The sequence below is a fragment of the Mus caroli genome, chromosome 3, assembly GCF_900094665.2.
Source record: "Mus caroli chromosome 3, CAROLI_EIJ_v1.1, whole genome shotgun sequence".
Classification (NCBI taxonomy): domain Eukaryota; kingdom Metazoa; phylum Chordata; class Mammalia; order Rodentia; family Muridae; genus Mus; species Mus caroli.
This window is the reverse complement of record NC_034572.1, coordinates 49,099,815-49,118,624: the sequence shown is the minus strand read 5'-3', so window position 1 is coordinate 49,118,624 and position 18,810 is coordinate 49,099,815. Positions and strand designations below refer to the sequence as shown.

Genomic DNA, 18,810 nt, shown 5'->3' with positions numbered 1-18,810 from the left:
ATAACGGTCCTGAGGCAGCAATTGCCTTGGCCATTGTTTCAAGGAAATTGCCAGAAGAATCTAGAAGATTCTTCTCTATGGAGAGCAAAGGGGGAAACAGGGGCTTCAACAGCCCATGGGTGGCCGGGAAGGTGACAGTTAATTTTACACGAGCTTGGGAGATATTCTGGCACCTTCATAAAGGTGACACCAGGGAGCCTATGATCACTCTTGCTGGCTGACTTTTCAATCTCCTGGCACTGAAACCCCAACAGGAAAGAACTTTCTTCCATCATACGGTGCTGCAATTTTCTCTAAGGTCAAAACTGAGCTTGGAATGCCTAATGGGGGTCAACAAAATAGCAGCTAATTACAGGTTAGCATCTAAAATAGCAGTCTCCTCTGGAGAGCTTGTGCATGTAGGTGGATGGATAAAATAAGACTGAATAGCATTTGATTTCTCTGTGTTTGTCCAAGTCACTGGCCAGGCCAGGGAGGTAATATATGAAAAGGGACATTTTTGGAATAGTTGCTTTTGAATTATGTTCATGAAATATATACTGTGCTGTGGAGGACATGTGGGAAAGCTACATTTTGACCGCATGACTAATTTTTAAAGCCTCGTATACGGAGTACCCCACCCCCAACCCGGAACACAGCTGGGTTATTCCTCTCTGGACTGAATGTGGCAATTCCAAGTTGAACCGGTATGAGATTTTTACCATCATGGCAATGTAAACCAAAGAGCTGGCCCAGCAGCGAAGGGCTTTGTGAATCATTTGTACACCAAGAGATATGACTTTATTAGTTTAAGAACATGTTTTACATAAAAACAGGCAACATCAAAAGAGCTCGTTTGGTAAATGAACATAATATATCACAGATGATTTCATTCCACATTCACCTACAATTTATGAGCTTAAACTGAAGGATTAGGGGGAAATTGGATACCATTCCACCTTTAATCATGGGGACAAATTGTTTGGAAGTTATTTCATTGGGATTCCAAAATCAGACACTAACCTACGTCATCCGATCCATGCAGCAAGTGACAAGGGCAGACTCTCCAAAGGAAATGTTGAATTTGTTTTCTCCAAATCGAAACCTTGAGGGAAACTTGTTAAATGTGTCAAGTCCCCAGCCCACCTCTTTAGTATGCAGGGGCAAAGTACTATTCAATTTCACACTCAAGTAATCCTCTAATAATTTTCTTTCAGCCAGAATGAAAAAGGCTAATATTAATTTCCTAATAAAATTTTTTAAAAAAAGTTGTCAAGGATATGACTCTAACCTTGAGCCAGCTTCAATTTCTCTTTATTTACTCTTTGAACACACCAAGGGTTTAATGTCAGGGGCATGTAAGAGAGCTAACTATTCTACTCTGTCCCTGACTGCAGCTGAGTGACTTGGAATGAATTAGCATTGTTAAGTTAACACCACTTTAAAGTCCTACTCTTGATACCAACAGTTCTGAAGGCTTAAGCACTAATTACTTAAAATTAATAAAGTATGTCACAGTCAAAAATATACAATTTTACATTAAAGTAACATTAAGGGTCTCAGTTTAATTGACCAAAAAAAAATGTTGAGGAAATTTACAGGTATGTATGAGATTGCCTTTTCTTGACAGAAAGCAATAAATCCACACCCCTTGTTTGTCTCTATGGGCAAACTGCATGATCACAACACCTGCCAGTTAGATGCTCACTTACCGAAAACTGACCACAGAGGCCCCCATGTTAGAGCCAGCAACAGAAACAAACAAACAAAAATGCCTGAGCCGAGGCACTCGAAACCTCTACCTTGGATTTCCTGTTTCCCGGCAGTTTATGACCCTTAGTGCTACTGGCTGGCTGGCTGGCTGCATATTTGGGATGATTAAAAAACAAAAGAGCCCCTTAAAGCACCTCCCCCATCTGTATGTAATTACATACAAACTAAAGATTCCATCTGACGTCCCAGGGTCCCAGCTCTTACTTGCTCCATGTGTAAGCCCCGCAGAGCCCAAGTGTAAAGCACGTTTGTAGTCATCCAATGTTTCCTATGTCCTCAAGTTTCTCTGATTTATTTGCCTTTAAACAGGAGAGTAGGAAGTGTATTATTTTACGCTGGCTTCAAATCTGAGTTGACAAAAGTGTTAATTCTGGGGGCTCTTTGGACCGCTATTCTCCCAACAGACTAGGGTGGCTTCATGAAATCTGATGATTAAAACCCCGGAAACCCAGATTTCCAAAAGAAGCATGTATCTGACCCTCCACACAGCGTACAACCCCGGGCTCCCCTGGGTCAGAGAGTTCTTTGTGCAAATTTCCAATGGAAGTAGCAGGTAGCTCATGGGGAAAGTGGACCTTTGAGCTGATCAAGGTCAAGTTCTTAAAATCTTTGGACAGAGGGAGAAGTGTGTGTGTGTGGGCAGGGGGAGGGACAGAGAAAGAGAGAGAGACAGACAGAGTGAGAGAAAATCATATAGTAATTAACAAGTTAAAATAATAAAAATTATTTTATGATATGTGTTAGGTGAGTCAATTTGAAAAGAACATATCCAAATGAATAGTTATGTTACAATTACCATCTTGGATCTTGGTGTATTCCAAGACTCTGGGATCACAATGAAGACAATGTACCAGCCGTCTCTGTGTTGACTTTTCCTCGGGAGTTGAGAAGGGTGAGATGTGCCCCCCCTCACTCTTCAGCACAGGCCCTGACTAGCAAACTTCAGCCTGAGGCACATTTTTATGGTCAAATTAAAAACCTTCCAGAATAGAAGTTTATCATGGAAACGCTGACAGGGCTTTACCCAGAGAAGGACTAGAGGCAGTGCAGTAATGTGGAGACGATTCCCCCTCAGCACAACTGCACTTCAGCACGGGGGATAGAGTTGTCTAGCCCATGCCTTTGGCCAGCAAACAACCATGATTTAACGTGCTTGAGTCCTGGTGATTCGGTAGCTCTGTGGCCCTCTGAGACAATTTTTCTTTCCTGTTGTTTTTTTCAACTGAAATATGCCTCAAAGGGTAAAGGATTGCAATTTTAGCCTTCATTCACAGATATACTGTTCTCTCTCAACGCTATGTGACAGGTCTGTTAACCACCACTCATAAGCGGGCTCAGCCGACTGCATGCAGGGAAGTCTCAGCGAACGCAAAGCATCAAGTGTTTTCCGTTGTTTATTCTTAATTCCCCTCGACTTAAGTTAATACATACCACGTGGGAGTCAGGTGAAGACTACAGCCAGAACATTTCCAGGGACTGAAGACCTTACCTTTTCCTTCTAATGGTTTGGAACAATTCACATATTTATTGATCATGACAAATAAAGTGGTTCCTTCTACAATGTGGAGGGGGAAATGTGTTCATTAAATGGGTCTCATCTACAGAATTGATTTACAGGAAGCAAGTAATGAAGGAGTGTTCAACTACTCTACTCTCAGACCGAAAGAATCCTTTCAATACCATAAGACTGGTCTTGCTAATAAAGGAAAGGCAGTTCCCATCACCAGACTACCACCGTAAGAGTTATATTCAATATGCAAAAATATGGAAACAGTCATGATGGTTCAGTGGATAATTACAGCGATACACAGCCATGATGGCACATAGTTGTTCTATGATACACCAAACAAAAAATAAGATTGATTTGGTTATAGAAATTCAAAGAACACCACCACTTAATTATTTCAAACTGGAGCTATTCTGAGAATGTTGAAGGGAGGATATTTGTACTGGGTAGAATACAGCAAAGCGGTCTGGATGCACCAAGTCAGCAGCCTGTGCTTGTCTGTTCACCCTCTGAGTTACAACTCTGACATCTAAGATCTTGGTAGCTTGACGCTGGCAAGATTACTGAATTACTGCATTCCATCTGATTGCTCAATATTTCTACTTGACAGGTTACATTCCACTATTTATTCAGCGTAGATCACTGAAATTCTATAGGGATGTGCTGTGATCGTCCTTCTGCCTGGGCTCTGAATTCTGAGCTGCTCTTCTGCAACCTGATGAGAAAATGTTGATGGAAATGTTCCAGAGCCCTGCACTGTGGGCCTGTACCCCAGGATGCTGTGGCCATACGTTAATGACCAGGGAAAGCAGTAATTCAGAGAAAGGGAAGTGGCAATCTGCTCTTGGCCACAGGGTGTTTTATAGTCACACACGTGGAGTTGAGGCTCAGCGATGCCATCACTTGCTGATTAGGATAGCGCTTTGCTTTTCTGTCCCACAGAAAGTAGCGATTTCAGACCAATTCTAGTCTCTTACCGATATGAACTCTGTCTTCAAATCGACACCCTTTCTGGTGGTCTGTGCCCTGTCCTTAGCCCCAACACCCAATTCAAATAATATACAGATTTACCATTTTGTGATTTTATGTGTATCATTTCTGGACTCCCAAAAAGGAAAAGAAAAACTAAATAAATGTTATATTTAAATGTGAAAGAGCAGGAAATGTAGGATTCTGTCATTTAAAAATCTATGAATGTGCAGAACCTATGACTATTTATAAACATAGCAGCTGCAGATCAGTGTAGAGTTCGAAAATAAAGACCTGACTCTGGGAAGATTGTTCATAACTTTCAAGACATTAAAATACATTCAAAGCAAGAATGAGCAAGTAAGGGGCCTGTTGTCATCCTGGAGTGTAAAATTGTTCTCTCCTGAGTCAAAACTGAGAAAACATTAGGGCAATGTTTGAGTTGGGTCTTGCCTCCTGCATCCCTCTGGAGCGCGGATATAGTGAAGAAGCACAAGCCCACCTTCTGAAACACAATCGGCTCCCTAAGAAACTCAGGCCTGGGAGACGGACTGTGTAACAGGAGTGAAAAACCAACCCCAGGCAGGCTTTGGCCCCAGACCAGAAAAGCAACACATCCCCTCTGGAGGACTGGAGACCACACTAAAGTAAAGAAAATCATGAACGGGAGTGGCGGCTTCAGCCGCCAAGGTATCTTCTGGGAGACTTGCTGGTACTGACTTCCTGGTACCTAGAGTTACCATGGAATCGGTTTGTTTCTATGAATCCCATTTTAGAACCTTTTGGATTGTGTTTCCTCTGAACTTTCCCTTCTGCCTCTTTGCAAAGCACTAGCCTCTTGCCCCAGATCTTTTCCATTCTGTGTTGGTTTCACACTGGTGGCTACGGTCCTGTGTAAAAGCAGCTGAGAAAAACAAAACAAAACAAAAACAACACAGAGCCTTGCTTTCCCTTGCTGGTTGGATTCCCAGCCCTGTAGAGCACCTGGTAATTTATTGCTCTTTTTACCAGTGGTTTCTTGAGCTCTTCTGATCCTGAGCAGACAGATCCCAACTCACCAAGCACAAGCCAAGGCTAGGTGGTTCCCCGAGGGTCTGCCTGGCAGTAGCAGCAGGTAATGGGGAAGCAGCGTGGCAGGGGCGTCTTCAGCATATCTTTGTATGGAGACAGGGAGAGACACTGTCAATCACTAGGGTTAGGCTGCAACAGACCCAGTTCTCTCCAATCAAAGCAGAGAAGACTCTGCAGCTAACCAGCTTACTACTTAGGGACAGGGACTTCCCTTCTTCCTAAGATGGTTAAGAAAAGATGGATGCATCTGCTGATGCTATAAAACCTGTCATTTTCTAAACCCACAGAGAAGGATTGGCAGTGTGTCATTCTCTATACTCTTCTTGTGTGGACATTTTTTGGGTCTTATGGTGCCCCTTGGTCTGCAGTAAAATCAAGAAATATGTGTGAAGATATTCAAGGGCCTGAAAAATTCCCCAGCAAGGATTCTCAAGAAAATTCTATGCACTCAGAGGGCTAACATGTGCTATGTTCCATACTGCAGATTCTAGTTTGACCGATGAAAACATTCATTACTTCTATGTTAAAAAAAAAAATTCGCAAATTAGCCTTAACCCTTTAAGGACCCCAATTAGCAGCAAATTACCATTGTCACAAACACCACATGCCTTCTCATTCAGTAAAGGGAACTTGCTACAAAGGTACCCAAAACACACTTTCTGTTCTGCCGTTCAGCACTGAGTGCTAGATAGATCAGATGAACCTGTTTTACAGAAGTTTGGGGGGAGGGGGAAATCTCAGAGTCTTAAAGGGTTAAGCTAGGACTTCGAGTAAAAGGGTCTTATTAAAAGGGCGAATTGGGGGAGCGAACAGTCTCAGAGGAGCTGGGGGAGTAGTCTTCCGATTCCGAGTTCAATTCCGGTGGAGCTGGTTGCGCCTTGTACCGGCTCCTCACATCCTGGTTGCGTCTTCGTCGGAAAACCTGCCTCTCCTTATCAAGAGCGGTGGTCTAGCAGGGGCATAAAATGAGAAAGAGGACAATTAGGCCAGGGGACATGGCAGAGAGACTCTAGACAGTATGCAGTTGGAAAGTATTCTGGCTGGCCAGGTTAACCTGCCCCTCATGACTTGCTTAGGTCGACAGTCATCATCCTTGCCCATGAAGCCAGCAGGTGCAGGCAATGTCGCAGTCAGCAACCTACCCAGTGCCACCAGTTATCTCTCACCCCACATTAAACGGAGCTTCAGTCTTTTGTGTGTGACAGGTAAGAAAGCTCCTTGGGTCATGTTGGCCAACAAGCAGCTTAGGGCACAGGGATAATAGAGCCAAAGGGTGATAAAGTTGTCAGAGGTGGAGACAGAGTCACAAGCTCTGCCTGCATTAGCGATTTTCACTCTAAATGATCTTATTGTCTGCTGATGAAGGGACAAGGCAGAACCTTGGGAGGGGTTGGGTGAATTTTAATGAAGCCAAAGCCTGCAAGGGAACCTGGATTGGAATAAAACTAAGCCCAGGGACCACATTTTATGGGTTTTGCTTTACAAAGTCAATTTTCATAAAACTGAGTTGTGTTTTGTTTTGTTGGTTTTTTGTTTTGTTGATTTTTAATCTTCTTCTTCTCTGAGAATTCCAACTTCTTGTCTCTATGCCTAATTTTCCCAAGGAAATATCTCTGAGATGTGCTACCTGGCTTCAGCCCCAGCAGTTATTACAACATCAGTAGTATAGGGACAGCGTGACTTCATTTCAGATTTAATGGGTGAGGGGAGGGACTGGTCTATTATAGAAAAACTTTGACAGAAAGCAGAAAAGCAGGTACAAAGCTCAAAGAGGGGGAAAAGTACTGAACATGGGTTACAGTAGAAAGGCAAAATCTCCTTGCCTGCAAGCCCCAGTTTAAAGGGACATAGCTCGGAGGCTAGTCTGCTTTTAGGAGATTATTTTCCCTCTTCGAGGATATTTGCCACCATTTTCTCCTCTTGAAATTTTACTGTTGGCTTCTTCAAAGAACTGAGATAAATTTATAGCCAGCTTAGTTCTGAGAACAAAGTAAAAACTAAGCTGCTCATGTGATGGCAGAATAGCGTTAGAACAGTCTTAGATCTAAAAGAAAGCAATCAAAGTTCCAAAATGAAGTAATAAAGAGCGAGATAGCGACAGCGTGTAGAACCGGGCAGTAAATGGCTTACTTAGGCCGAGCCGTTCCCACTTTAAAAACGATGCACGCGCTGAGTAACAGTGTTAGAAGCCAATGAGGGCGATAAACTTTAATAATTCACTTCTCGCTTCACAGAACGGCTAAAACAACCATCCAATGGCTGCTCTGTTGAAATGTCTGCTCTGATTCTGCCCCTCATTGAATTTTAAAGGCCCTTCTCTGTGTAGGTTTTGGTCTTCAACCCACCGATTTCATGAAAGCCTCAGCCTCACAAACCTAAATTCCTAACTTTATTTAAAACGTTGTAAAGTCACAACACATGGTATTTTGCTTTTCAAAGCAAACTGAGAACGGTCTGTTTGTGTGGAGTTGGATGTTTGTAGAAAACAGATGTCTATTTAGTCTGTCTAACATAAAAAGCATTCTGTAGTTAATCCAAGGGTAATATAAACTCGTCTCCCGGTCATAAAAAAAATACAGTTGTATTTCTACCTTTCTGGGGCTGGAAAACGCCCTGGCTTTGGATAGAATATGCTGATGGAGGAACACAGGCGGTCAGACATGGAAAGGATGCACGGGGAGTGTGCACCGCTCTGGCTGTGGCTGACTTGGCCATTCATTCAGCTCCCTCAGTGTTAAACACAAGGAGCAGGCGTGGCCTCTTCTCACACTTACAGAATTGCTGTAGATAAAAATGGATATTCTGAAAAGTTTTAAAAGCCAAGGCTTACAGAGGTCTGGGGCACTCTTTCTTTTCTCTTTTGTAACTTGATGCAAGATAGTGTTCTAAAATTAAGCAGTGGCAGCAGAAGGCTCCTGCAACAAGCCAACTCCCCCTCCCTTTCCTCTGCGCTCTTGCATCTCCCCAGGCAACAATTCAGCAGCAGACTTGTTGAAATAGACTCTGTGATTCTCCTTGTTGAATTCTCAAGGACCTTCAAGTAGTCAGCCCTTGGTCTCCCTTAGATGTCTATGATTGCCTGTCTGTTCGGCTGCTCTAAGTCACGTGCCACTGAAGTGAGCCACCTCTCCACAAACACAGAATGCAGTTCACTCAGAGGCCGGCGGCATTCAGGTTGAGCACAGCTGTGCACAGTCGGTCCCTCACTTTCAACTTCCTTTCCTCACTATCTTCCTTCCTTGCCCCTCTGCCTAGAGAAGCCCTGCTCTGCCGTCAGGTGCTCAGGTCCACTTGCCAATCTCCCTCCCTAATGAGTAGCTTTCTAAATGTTCACCTTCCTAGATGAGCCTTTGTGTGCTTGTACGCTCCTTAATTTCACAGCACTTCTTAGAAAGGTGTGTTATGATCACATATGCTGGACTAAGGGTCACATGGCAGTTGGATTTACAGCTGCTTAAGAATGAAAAAAGGCTGTACAGGGCATCTCTGACCAGTGCTCTGTCTTTATAGGACTGATATTGAGGCTCAGTAAAAGTGGAGGGCTTTGCCCATATACTACACTAAGAATAGGATGCCTGTCTTACACAAGGCCCAAGCAAAGCATTTACTCTGTAATCTATTGTAACAGGATAAAACAGAGTCCCCACACTTGCACAGTTCACTTCAACCCTCTTCTCATCCCCAGTAGCAGGGAGAAGACCCCGGGCCACAGACAGTTTCCAAGACTGCATGCTGCCCATTGGAGAAAATCACGGGGAACAGTAAATCATGACCGAGCGAGTTCAACCCACTGTAAATCTGGGGAACTGTGACCTTCTAGGTGTAGTGCACCACGGAAACAAGGGTTTTCTGCCATCTGAGCCACTGCAGTAGTCATCAGCAACTGTAACCAAAGACTACCAAAAACTACCTGTTTCCATAAACCTCTGCTCCCTGAGCCCCTGCACATTCTATTTCGAGCTCTGTGAACTGTGGTTCATTTTAGATGCTCGTCCATACCCATTTCCAGGGTGGTATGTAGTGTGTTCACTGTGTGTCTAACATAAATCGTGACTGTTCTCCTCTGCATCTGCTAGAGTCTGCGAAGGGCCACGGTCAAGTCTTAGACCTCCTCTGAGTCCTCCACAGTTCACAGCACGCAATAGATACATTATGAACTCTGTGGCTACTGAAATATGAAGAGTTCTAACAGAGGTCACCTACTTCCCTCTGGGGTACCCAGTCTCCAGTACATCCTGCAAGCAGCTGACAGGTCAATTTCCACAAAGTCCAGCTTATTTACAATTCCTCATAAAGTCTCAATCCTTGTCCCAGTCTTGGCAAAGGGTTGACAGTAAAAATTTTCCAGTGTCTAGTTCCTGGTATTACTCAAAACTGACTGGTAACATCAGTAGATCCACTGTGAATCTTTATCAGACAGTGGCTCTTCTAGAATAACACCCCTTTGTTCTGCATTTGTTTCCTTTTGGAAGCCTTTCCATCCCCACACTGACTCCAGGGAAGAGGGTCCTAACACTATCTATGAGAGGTGAAGCAGTAGGCTTGAGAGAGCATCTATGTTAGAAGCAAGCCTAAGCTGACAGGTTTAGGATAGACACCTACCCTGTCAACAGGACACCCTGACACTCTCCCTCTGGAAATTTATCTTCACAATGAATTCCAGTTTTCCAGATGATGGTTTTTCTAATCTTATATACCACATGATTTTGAAGTCAGAGATAGCTCAGTGAGGCAAGTGTGGGGACCAGAAGGAAAGTGGGCTTTGAGTAAGTGCTCAGTCTACCTAATACTAAAACTAGAACTCACCCACAGACATGGCTGTGTTTGTGGTTAAACCAATCTAGTCTGGGCTTTCTTCCCAAAATACCAAAGCAGTCACTGACATGTCTTGAACTTCTCTTGGTTGTCCTCAGATCTGCATCCTGGCTCAAGTTGCTCACCACCTGACATGACCTCTTCTCTGCCCAGCCCAATGTATCTAGCCAAGACCTAATCACAATTAACCTACTGTAACATATCACCCACTCAACTCACTCTGGCAAGAACCTTCTGACCAAGGCTTTTGTTATTAATTGCACACTGTTCTCCTACCACCTTTCACGTGCAGATTTCTCAAAGTTAATGTAAATATTAATGTAAATTTCTCCATGCTACAATCGGAAGCTTCAGAATATTTATCAGACTGTGGCATATTGACTGTGCATGTACCACATACTTCTCATCTAATCTAAAATTATTTTAGGCGATTATTTACTTTCTAATAATATAAAATAGCAAGGAATGACTTGAGTTACTACTTCAGAATCTAATACATTTCAAATATGAGAAAAATTATCCCTGTATCTTATAAAATTATTTCTCAGTTACTCATGCATTTGCCCATTGCAGTGTCTGATCACAGTTAGTATTGCCTTTTGTGATTTCTTTAGAATTTTAATTAAGGTTATCACAATTGGTACACCTCTCAGACATGTACCGTTTACTTTTTACAACTGGATTCTGTAGCCCCCTTGTGCATTTCATAACTTATGGATTCAGCAAGAAAACAGAACTACTCCTAGTGATGTATTCATAGCAGATTGTCATGCAAATGTGAACAAACTAGACCCCCCCCCCCAAAAAAAGCATTTGAATCGTGATTTGTGCTCTGAAATGCTGTATCTGAACTCCAGGCCATTTCTGAATGGCTGAGAGGTGGCTTTACTTATTCATTTATTTTTTATCACCCATACAAGATTCAGATATCAGATATCAAAGATATTCTCAGTGTCTCCTCCTCACTGCCTACCTTTGCAAAGTGGATGTGTCTTAAGGTGTGGGCTGAATGTCCCATTAACACATAAGACTTCCTGACAGATTTATTTTGTAATTTATTCTGCTCAGTGTTTGTGGTTTTGTTGGATCCAGCATGTATAGACCTGCTATTGAAATCCCAAATGTCTCCTCAGAGAGTCTCCACCTGGTTAAGAGCCCCTAAGAGAATCACAAGACTGTAGTATCACATTTTGATGTTAATTACCACAGGTTAGAGGTGAGCTAGGAGCCCTTAGGATTCCAAGGCAGATCAGTGGTAACCAAGTGTGACTTACTTCAGGTGCCTCTATGTATGTCTCTGTCCCCACTCTCTGTACGGGGTGCTTGGCTGAAAAAAACATTATCCTTGGAGAATGAAATGATGTAGAGAAACAGACTAATGTAAGCCCGTCCTCTATAAAAAGAACCACCACAAATACCCACCACAAACTCTTAGCTTTTTGACTCTGACAAAGCCTCTAGCTGCTACTGTAGCAGGTGACAGATGGTTGTAAGATGTCAGTTAGCCCAGCAACTCCGGGCCCTGCACACAGCATATATAGCTGGGAATATAAAGGAATTAACATCTATCTTGTCTCTGAGCCTACCACAGTACCAGGCACACTGACATGTAAGGAGATCCTTACCAGAAGAATTACCTGGCCAATGACCTCTTCTATTGATGAAGTACGTCTACATTCTACCTTCTACTCAGATGTTTTAAATCCTTGTTTCTGACAAGGATTTAAACTTGAAGGATGTACAAATGAACTTGGACTGCATCTGGTCCTTGTGCAGGGTTAAACAGGGAAATACCACACTATCAGGGGAAGCCCTGGCAAGATCCAGGAGTATGGATTATAGAATCGGCTTTGTCTTTGCTATTTGTAGGCACCACATAGCTCTGTAAAGCCTGTCTTGTCTGGCAGCTTTAGCTTAATCCTCTTGGAAGCAGCAGTGGGTAGAAGTTGGGAGAATTAGCTTTTGTCCTAGCCCAGCTAATAATGTGACCTTGGACATGCTGTCTACCCTACTGTCTTCTAGATTCCATGAGCATGCACTAAAGAAGGTCTTCCAATGCCTGAGCCCCAGAAAAATATTGTGTTCACCTATGGAATGCCACCAGAATGCTTAATATCGCCATCAATCCACTGTAATGGACTGTGTTTTCTCTTAGCAAATAATAGACCTTACAGTCTATGGATCAAAAATATTTCTCTGCAATACAGGCAGGATTCGCAAGGGATGTACTTCATTTCTGTTGTGCAGCGATGTTTTCTGTCATGGCAGTAATTATTGGATTTAAGAAACTACATTTTTCAAAGGCGCAAGTGTTGATGACTTTCCCTCTTTGGCTTTTCCTAATTTATTGCCAGCCATCACAACGAGTCTTCATTTCATTAATAAAAGAACATTATTGTGCGTTTTGCCTTTTAGTCCATCCATTATTCATGCTACCTAGGAGGCTGGGGCATTAATCTCAGGAACCCGCTCCTTGCTAACCCTCACTCTGTAGGGACTAAGTTATAATTTGCTTGCCATTAAAATTAAACTAACAAATCGATCCTGGTATCCCTCCTCGTTTCATTGTGTTTATTGTCATGGTTAGTGCAGTTCTATTTTGTTTGGCTGTTGTGTCCTTTGGGGGCCTTGCCAGAGTTCCTGGAGACACAGTGTGGATTTTCACGAGAGTAAAAGTCACCCTTAAAATGGCAAAAAGAGGCTTGCACCAGGATAGAACCAGTCTTCCATGTGACTTCCTCAAGGTGACTCTCTGAGACATCATGGCCTGCTTTCCTGGGAAGGGTGACTGTGTGCTTCTATGCTAGCTATCTTGATCAGACACAGGACTTTGAGATTAGGTGTTTAAAAGAGTCTCAACCAGCCTGGCTCTGTCACCTTCCTAGCCTCCAGGGGAGTTACAGTGGTGGCCCTTGCAGGGTGTTGGTATCAGGCTTCCAGAGGCTGAATATACTTCCTTCATCTGCTCTGCAGCCCTAGTTTCCTTATGGAAGAGAAACTGAACATCCACGTGGCTGCCCCTCATCGTAATAGTGAGCCAGTCAATCACCACAGGCAGGGCTTAGCCTAGGCAAATCTGTAAAAATTTAAAAACATAAACTAAGTCTCACAGCTGTGTCACAGGCTGGGTGGTTTTATTGCAAGTACAATTTTAGCTGAGCCAAAAGGCTTATTTATTCCTGGGTTGTTAAAAATGAAAACCTACAGACTATCTTAGATGATGTCTGGTTACCCAACTCTTCCTTTTATATAACCATGAAAAAAAACCACACACATTCAACCTCAAAATTTCTTCTTTTGAGTTCAAGTATTCATTTTTACTTTGGCAGAAATACCACTTTAAATAAGTCCCATCCTTGTTCTCATGAAATTTGCATTTTTAATAGATGGTGCTCTTAATTTAGAACTAGCCTTCACCGTTAAACACAGGGGTCAGGAAACCTTGCAACAGGCCAAATAGGCAAGTTTGGGTTTCAGGCTATGGTTCTCTGATACAGCTTATCACAATAGGGCGTAAGTAGCCACAGATAACATGTCAATGAGTGGCTGTAGCTGTATTCTAATAAAACTTTAAAAATAAAACAGGAAGAAGGCTAGGCACCACTCATTTGTTGCAGCATGCAAATTCTCTTCTCAAGGACAGCATTTTAAATGTCACTGAGGCTTTTTTAAAAAGTTTAAAAGAAGGACAGTGAAGTACAAGTGGATACCAAAGAGTATTTAGCAGATACTGAATTGTCCAGGACCCCAGAGAAAGGAATAGACTCTCTCTTCAATTCATACCACTTGGGAGAGGACTTAGACTTCGTGGTTTTCTCTCATTTCTAGATACAAGTGAAGTTACAGAAAGACATATATATGTTGTTGAAATTCTCTCACAAGAGGCTTCTGAAAACCAAATGAAACAAAATCGAAAGTAAACAGCCAGCGGTGTGGCTTGGTGAAATATGCCCGGGTGGTTCTCCTGTGCTGCGTTTATATATTTTTTAACTTTTTTTTTTTTTATTTTTCTTGAGGCAAGGTTTACTGTAGAGTCCTGGCTGGTCTGGATTTTGCTACCTAGACCAAACTGGCCCCAAACTCATAGAGATCCACCCGCCTCTGCCTCTCACGTGCTGGGATCAAAGGCATGTACTACCTACCCCTCTCAGCTATTCCTGACTTCTCTGCCACAGCAATAGCTATCGAGTGCTCTGGAGTTTCTGAACCTGGCCCGAGCCATCACTCAGGGGCTATAAAGGAACAACTGCTGGATCCAATGCTCACTGTTCTCTGGAAGCCAAAAGTGTCACCAAAGTTTGATTGGTTTTGAAATTTGTCTATGACTTGCTGGATGCTTTAAATTCACTCCCCTGTGACAGAAGAAGCCAGGGGTTGGGGTGGGAGCTAGAAGGAGCGGTCAATCCCATGCTATCTGCTTGCCTCTGGCAGCCTCTGGCACTCAGCACAAGGTCAAAACAACTGGCCACAAAGCAGGCCTCCTTGGGCAGAGATCTGCTTTGCTCTCAGTGTGCTGAGGGCGCTATCTGGCATCAATAGGGACACCTCTTTCAAACTGCACCCAGCAAGATACACTTAATAGACCCCGTTCCTTTTAACAGCCAAGCATGACGGCATTTAATAGCCTCCCAAAGCCAGCGCCTGACTGCCAGGGTTGGCCTCATTACTCACTGTTTCGGGAGGGGCTTGAAACCAGTATGCACATTTTAGTCATGTCATGCCTGGGAACCCAACCAGTTTTGTCCTGTTTCACCTCCATGCTTCATCCTATTTAGCATTTTCAAAGGGCTGGCCTACTGTGTTTGTTTGTTTGCTTGTTTGTTTGGCTGGTTCTGTTTTTATTTAACCAAGTTAGTTCATTTTGGCCATGGTCCTGATGGTCTGCATATACTTCAGACGCAGAAGTCTCTTCTGCGTGTTCTCAGCCACGATATGGGCCACAGGGACATTTGCACTTGAGAGATGTAGAAATGATGCAACTAGACCCACTTTGGCAGCGGGGAGGGAGGTATAGAGCAGGGTGTGTTTTCCTTTGACTTGCAGCAGGGAGAAGCAATATTTCAGGCCTCAGGGGGCGTGGAATAGCCCAGTGAGCTTGTGGGCTTGGGCTTTGGGTGGTAAGGCCTCCTGGATAAATGGGCCAGCCAGAAAATGCAGCCCTGGCTGTAGGTAGAAAGCAGAGTTGCTGAGAAAGAGTCAGGGGCATGCAAGAGAGAAAGAAGAAAATGGACCCCTCCCCTCCATCCCATCATGTCTCCATGATTGATAAAATGTCAATTAAGAAGTCCTCACTGATTTGGGGCATTGCAAGGAGCTGGTTTTAGCAGGTGACACCCTCATGTGAGATACTTTGTAAGTGCAAGTGGGACCCAGGAGTACTCTGCCCAGAACAGTGTGAACAGCCACAAGCACTTACAAACACAAGCGCTGGGACTGGGGTCCTTTGCCAGCAATGATTGTTTATATCAAGGAGTTGGCCTGCCACTGTGGGTAAATGAATGCTCCCACTTCCGTGGAGATAAAAGGGAAGCATTTGTGATCAGCGAGGAGAGCGTGTTCATTCTGGGGCTAAATGGCATTATAAAACTTCCTAATTAAGCATAGACGGCAATGAGATTTTAGTGTCATGTCTCCAGTTTAGCTTTACATACTGTGTACGCTGTTTAGTGCAGCAGTAACTATAAACATTGTTGTTACTGCCCCCAGCTGGAAAGCAGAGCGGTTTATGTGTGGAAGAAGAAAGAGATAATCTCCCATCTGCTCCCGCCCGTTACTCAGGGATGTGTCATTTTGTCTGCCGACGGGGACTGTCGCGAGGCTTGCAGTTAGTCTTTTTAATACTGGGTCACATGTATTAATTATTGTGTTTACTTGACACTTTGCTTCTACCCTTAATTCTATAAGTTTTGTAATTCCTCAGAATGTCCCTTTTTCTGAGATTAGATGAATTTATGGATGCTTTAAAAAAAAAAAGAATACAAATAAGTCCAGATGTAATTAGACACACTTGAGGCCTGTTTTTCACCATCTATCAATTCTCCATGTAGACGTCTGGCTGATCCGCCCCAGGACAGGACACACAGGATAAGAAAGGCTGCATCACCACGCTACGGCTCAATTTGCATAAAGTATGAAAGGGAGCAAGGCTAATCACCACAGGTAGACTTCTGCTTAGCCTCTGCCCCCGGCACAAAGCCACGCTCCGGAAAGGCCCTGAAAGGGCACTGGAAAGGCTCTGAGCATCTCCCGAGTGTGCACAGCATGCACAGTCTACGGGGAGATCAGCATGTGTGAGCTGTGTACTCTTCTGCACTCTCTTCAGTGTTGGAAAGTCAAAAGCTGGGTCTGTGTGCAGGCAAATCATAATTAACTCCCCCTCCCCCAGAGCTAATTTGCTTAGGTAAATGAAACACTAGATGTGGGATTCCCTCCCTTGGACCAATCCTGAAGGCACAAAGATCCCTTTCTGGGAAATCCTTTCGCCGAGCCAGGGTGTTTTCCTATTATAAGCAGACCTAGAAATGATCATGACCTTATTACGTTTTAGTTATTTGTCTGAATGTTCTGCTTTTCTAGGCCCTTTGTTCTGAGACCCTAATAATAAAAAATAATTAGGAGAAATAATCAAAAGGGAAATGTATATGTATTATATATAAAGTATATATGTATCTATATACACATGAACATATATATATAATTTTTTTGTGGTAAAACTTGGCAGTCTGACCATGAAATGGTGTCAGGCAGATACTGTGCTGCGCCAACCAACAGACTCTATTATTTGAAAAACAAATGCCAAAGCTGGGGGTGCTTTTTCTTGGCGAGTGCTATATCATGGAGCTTTTACCTGGAGATCATTTTGGAGACATTAAGGTGAAGAGAAGTTCCCTAGAACTTCTCAGAGTTCATGTCTCAAACCATCGCAAGCCATCTCGCTTGTGGGTAACTCTAGAGAGATACACACACAATGCCCCTGGCAGGAGACGCCAGCGCCATTGACTGGAATCGGAAACGAGGGGACAGAATTCATAAGCTGGTTAAACAAAGTCACACTTCCCATAGACCCCCTTGCTCAAGCAGAGAAGCCAACTAAAGAATCTGACAGTTACAAAATTCAGAAAGTAAATTCATGCAGGAGCTAGTACATAGAGGGAGCTGGGGAGTGGGAGGGGGGAAGGGAACGGTAAAACAGAAACAAAACGAAAAGGTGGAGAACTTGAAAACACAAGCTTACCAACACACACAATGCATTCTGTAGCCCGCTGTACTGGGAGGCATTTCTACTGCTAAGGTGTAAATGCATTGTCTCATCGTCTGAGAAGGTTAAGGCTGGGCTGGGTAACTTTAAAATGACAGTATATACTTCTATAGAACACACACTGAAGTGCTGCTGTAGTTCCATTTGTTACAGGGCAGGAGAGCACTGGAAACATCATTGCTGCAATCAGCAACAACAGGCAAAGGCTTTGGCATCAGCACGGAATATACTGTCCTTTTAACCGTAAGGGGAAATCGATACTGAGCATGTGCGATGGAAAGAAAGCCGGCAAATGTCAGTGTGAAGAATGGGTGAAAAAAAGGAATGAGGGGGTGTGGCATCTCAATCAAGATTAAAATGAAACCGATAAAGCAGCATATGGACTGGGTAACAAATCAAAAACATGTTTATCCACTGAAGGAACTGGTAAATGGAGACTGCCAGCACGTTGCCATGGAAACACTGACTGTTGAGCTGCACCATCTCATACCTTATCCAATACATTCCTGGTTGTTGGTAGTAGTCCAAAGACCCTGATCTCTTGATGGTAAACCCGTGGTCCAGCTGAGCAGAGAGAAATGGGGCAACTCAGTGGCTCAACATTGTGTTCCAGAATTAAGACTCCAGTCCACGCTCTTCATTAACTACGTACATACGCACGCACACACAGTGATGGGGCCTTTCCTGCAGAGCAGCTAGCTAATAACATAATCTGCACATTGAAAGTAAAATAAAAATAAAGAAACACAGATCCCTTACGAGTATCCTGGATGCCAGTTTCATAGGGTAGATTTGTCTGTCAATCAGGTTTTTGAATATTTACACATTTAACCATGCCCTCAATTTCAAAAGATATGTAAACACCTCTCCTTCTGTTATACAGTAGAAAATATACGGTTAAACTGAAATCACTGTTAGTCACTGTGAATGCAGAGATTGGACACCCTCCCAGTAAGATCCAGTAGGCTTAAACTCACAGCTTTATAATTATGAAATAAAAGAGAAAAGGAATGAGGCAAAATCATAAGCATTTAGATTTAAGAGAGAGTTGATCTATATCTACATCTATCTGTCTGTCTGTCTGTCTATCTATCTATCTATCTATCTATCTATCTATCTATCTATCTATCTATCTATCTAAATCTCCTGAACTAAAGAAGATGAGATGGTATAGTTTCCCTGGGAAAATAAAATGAAATAGAAAAACAGAAAAGCTTTCCGTGTACATTAAAAAGCACATATGTACAGTGCTTAGCGTTAACAAAAGACACAGTAAATACTACACAGGGTAAGTTCCCACTACTGTCCATTCTGGAATAAGATGTTAGCTTTTGGCTACCTGGGAATAAAAGCCTCAACTCCCAAGCCCTGCTGCTTGCCTGAGCCCTGTTCTGCCCACCCAGGATGTACCTTGCTTCGGAAGAGAGATTCTGGAGTC

The 18,810-nt window shown here is 43.2% G+C and overlaps 1 protein-coding gene across 8 annotated transcripts in view; it reads right to left on the bottom strand.

The window, feature by feature from the left end:
* Window positions 1-746: 746 nt before the first annotated feature.
* Window positions 747-18,810, bottom strand: part of Dclk1 (doublecortin like kinase 1) — a 296,817-nt gene continuing 278,753 nt past the window's right edge. For 4 of the 8 annotated variants that reach the window (XM_029475006.1, XM_029475007.1, XM_021157501.1 and 1 more), the window contains 2 exons: window positions 17,863-17,936; window positions 747-6,248 (listed from right to left, as the gene is read on the bottom strand). In XM_029475006.1, coding sequence (XP_029330866.1) covers window positions 6,191-6,248; window positions 17,863-17,936 — 132 coding nt within the window. In that variant the 3' untranslated portion in view covers window positions 747-6,190. The remainder of the gene's footprint in view (window positions 6,249-17,862; window positions 17,937-18,810) is intronic. The other 4 variants (XM_021157493.2, XM_021157495.2, XM_021157500.1 and 1 more) reach the window with 1 other exon arrangement.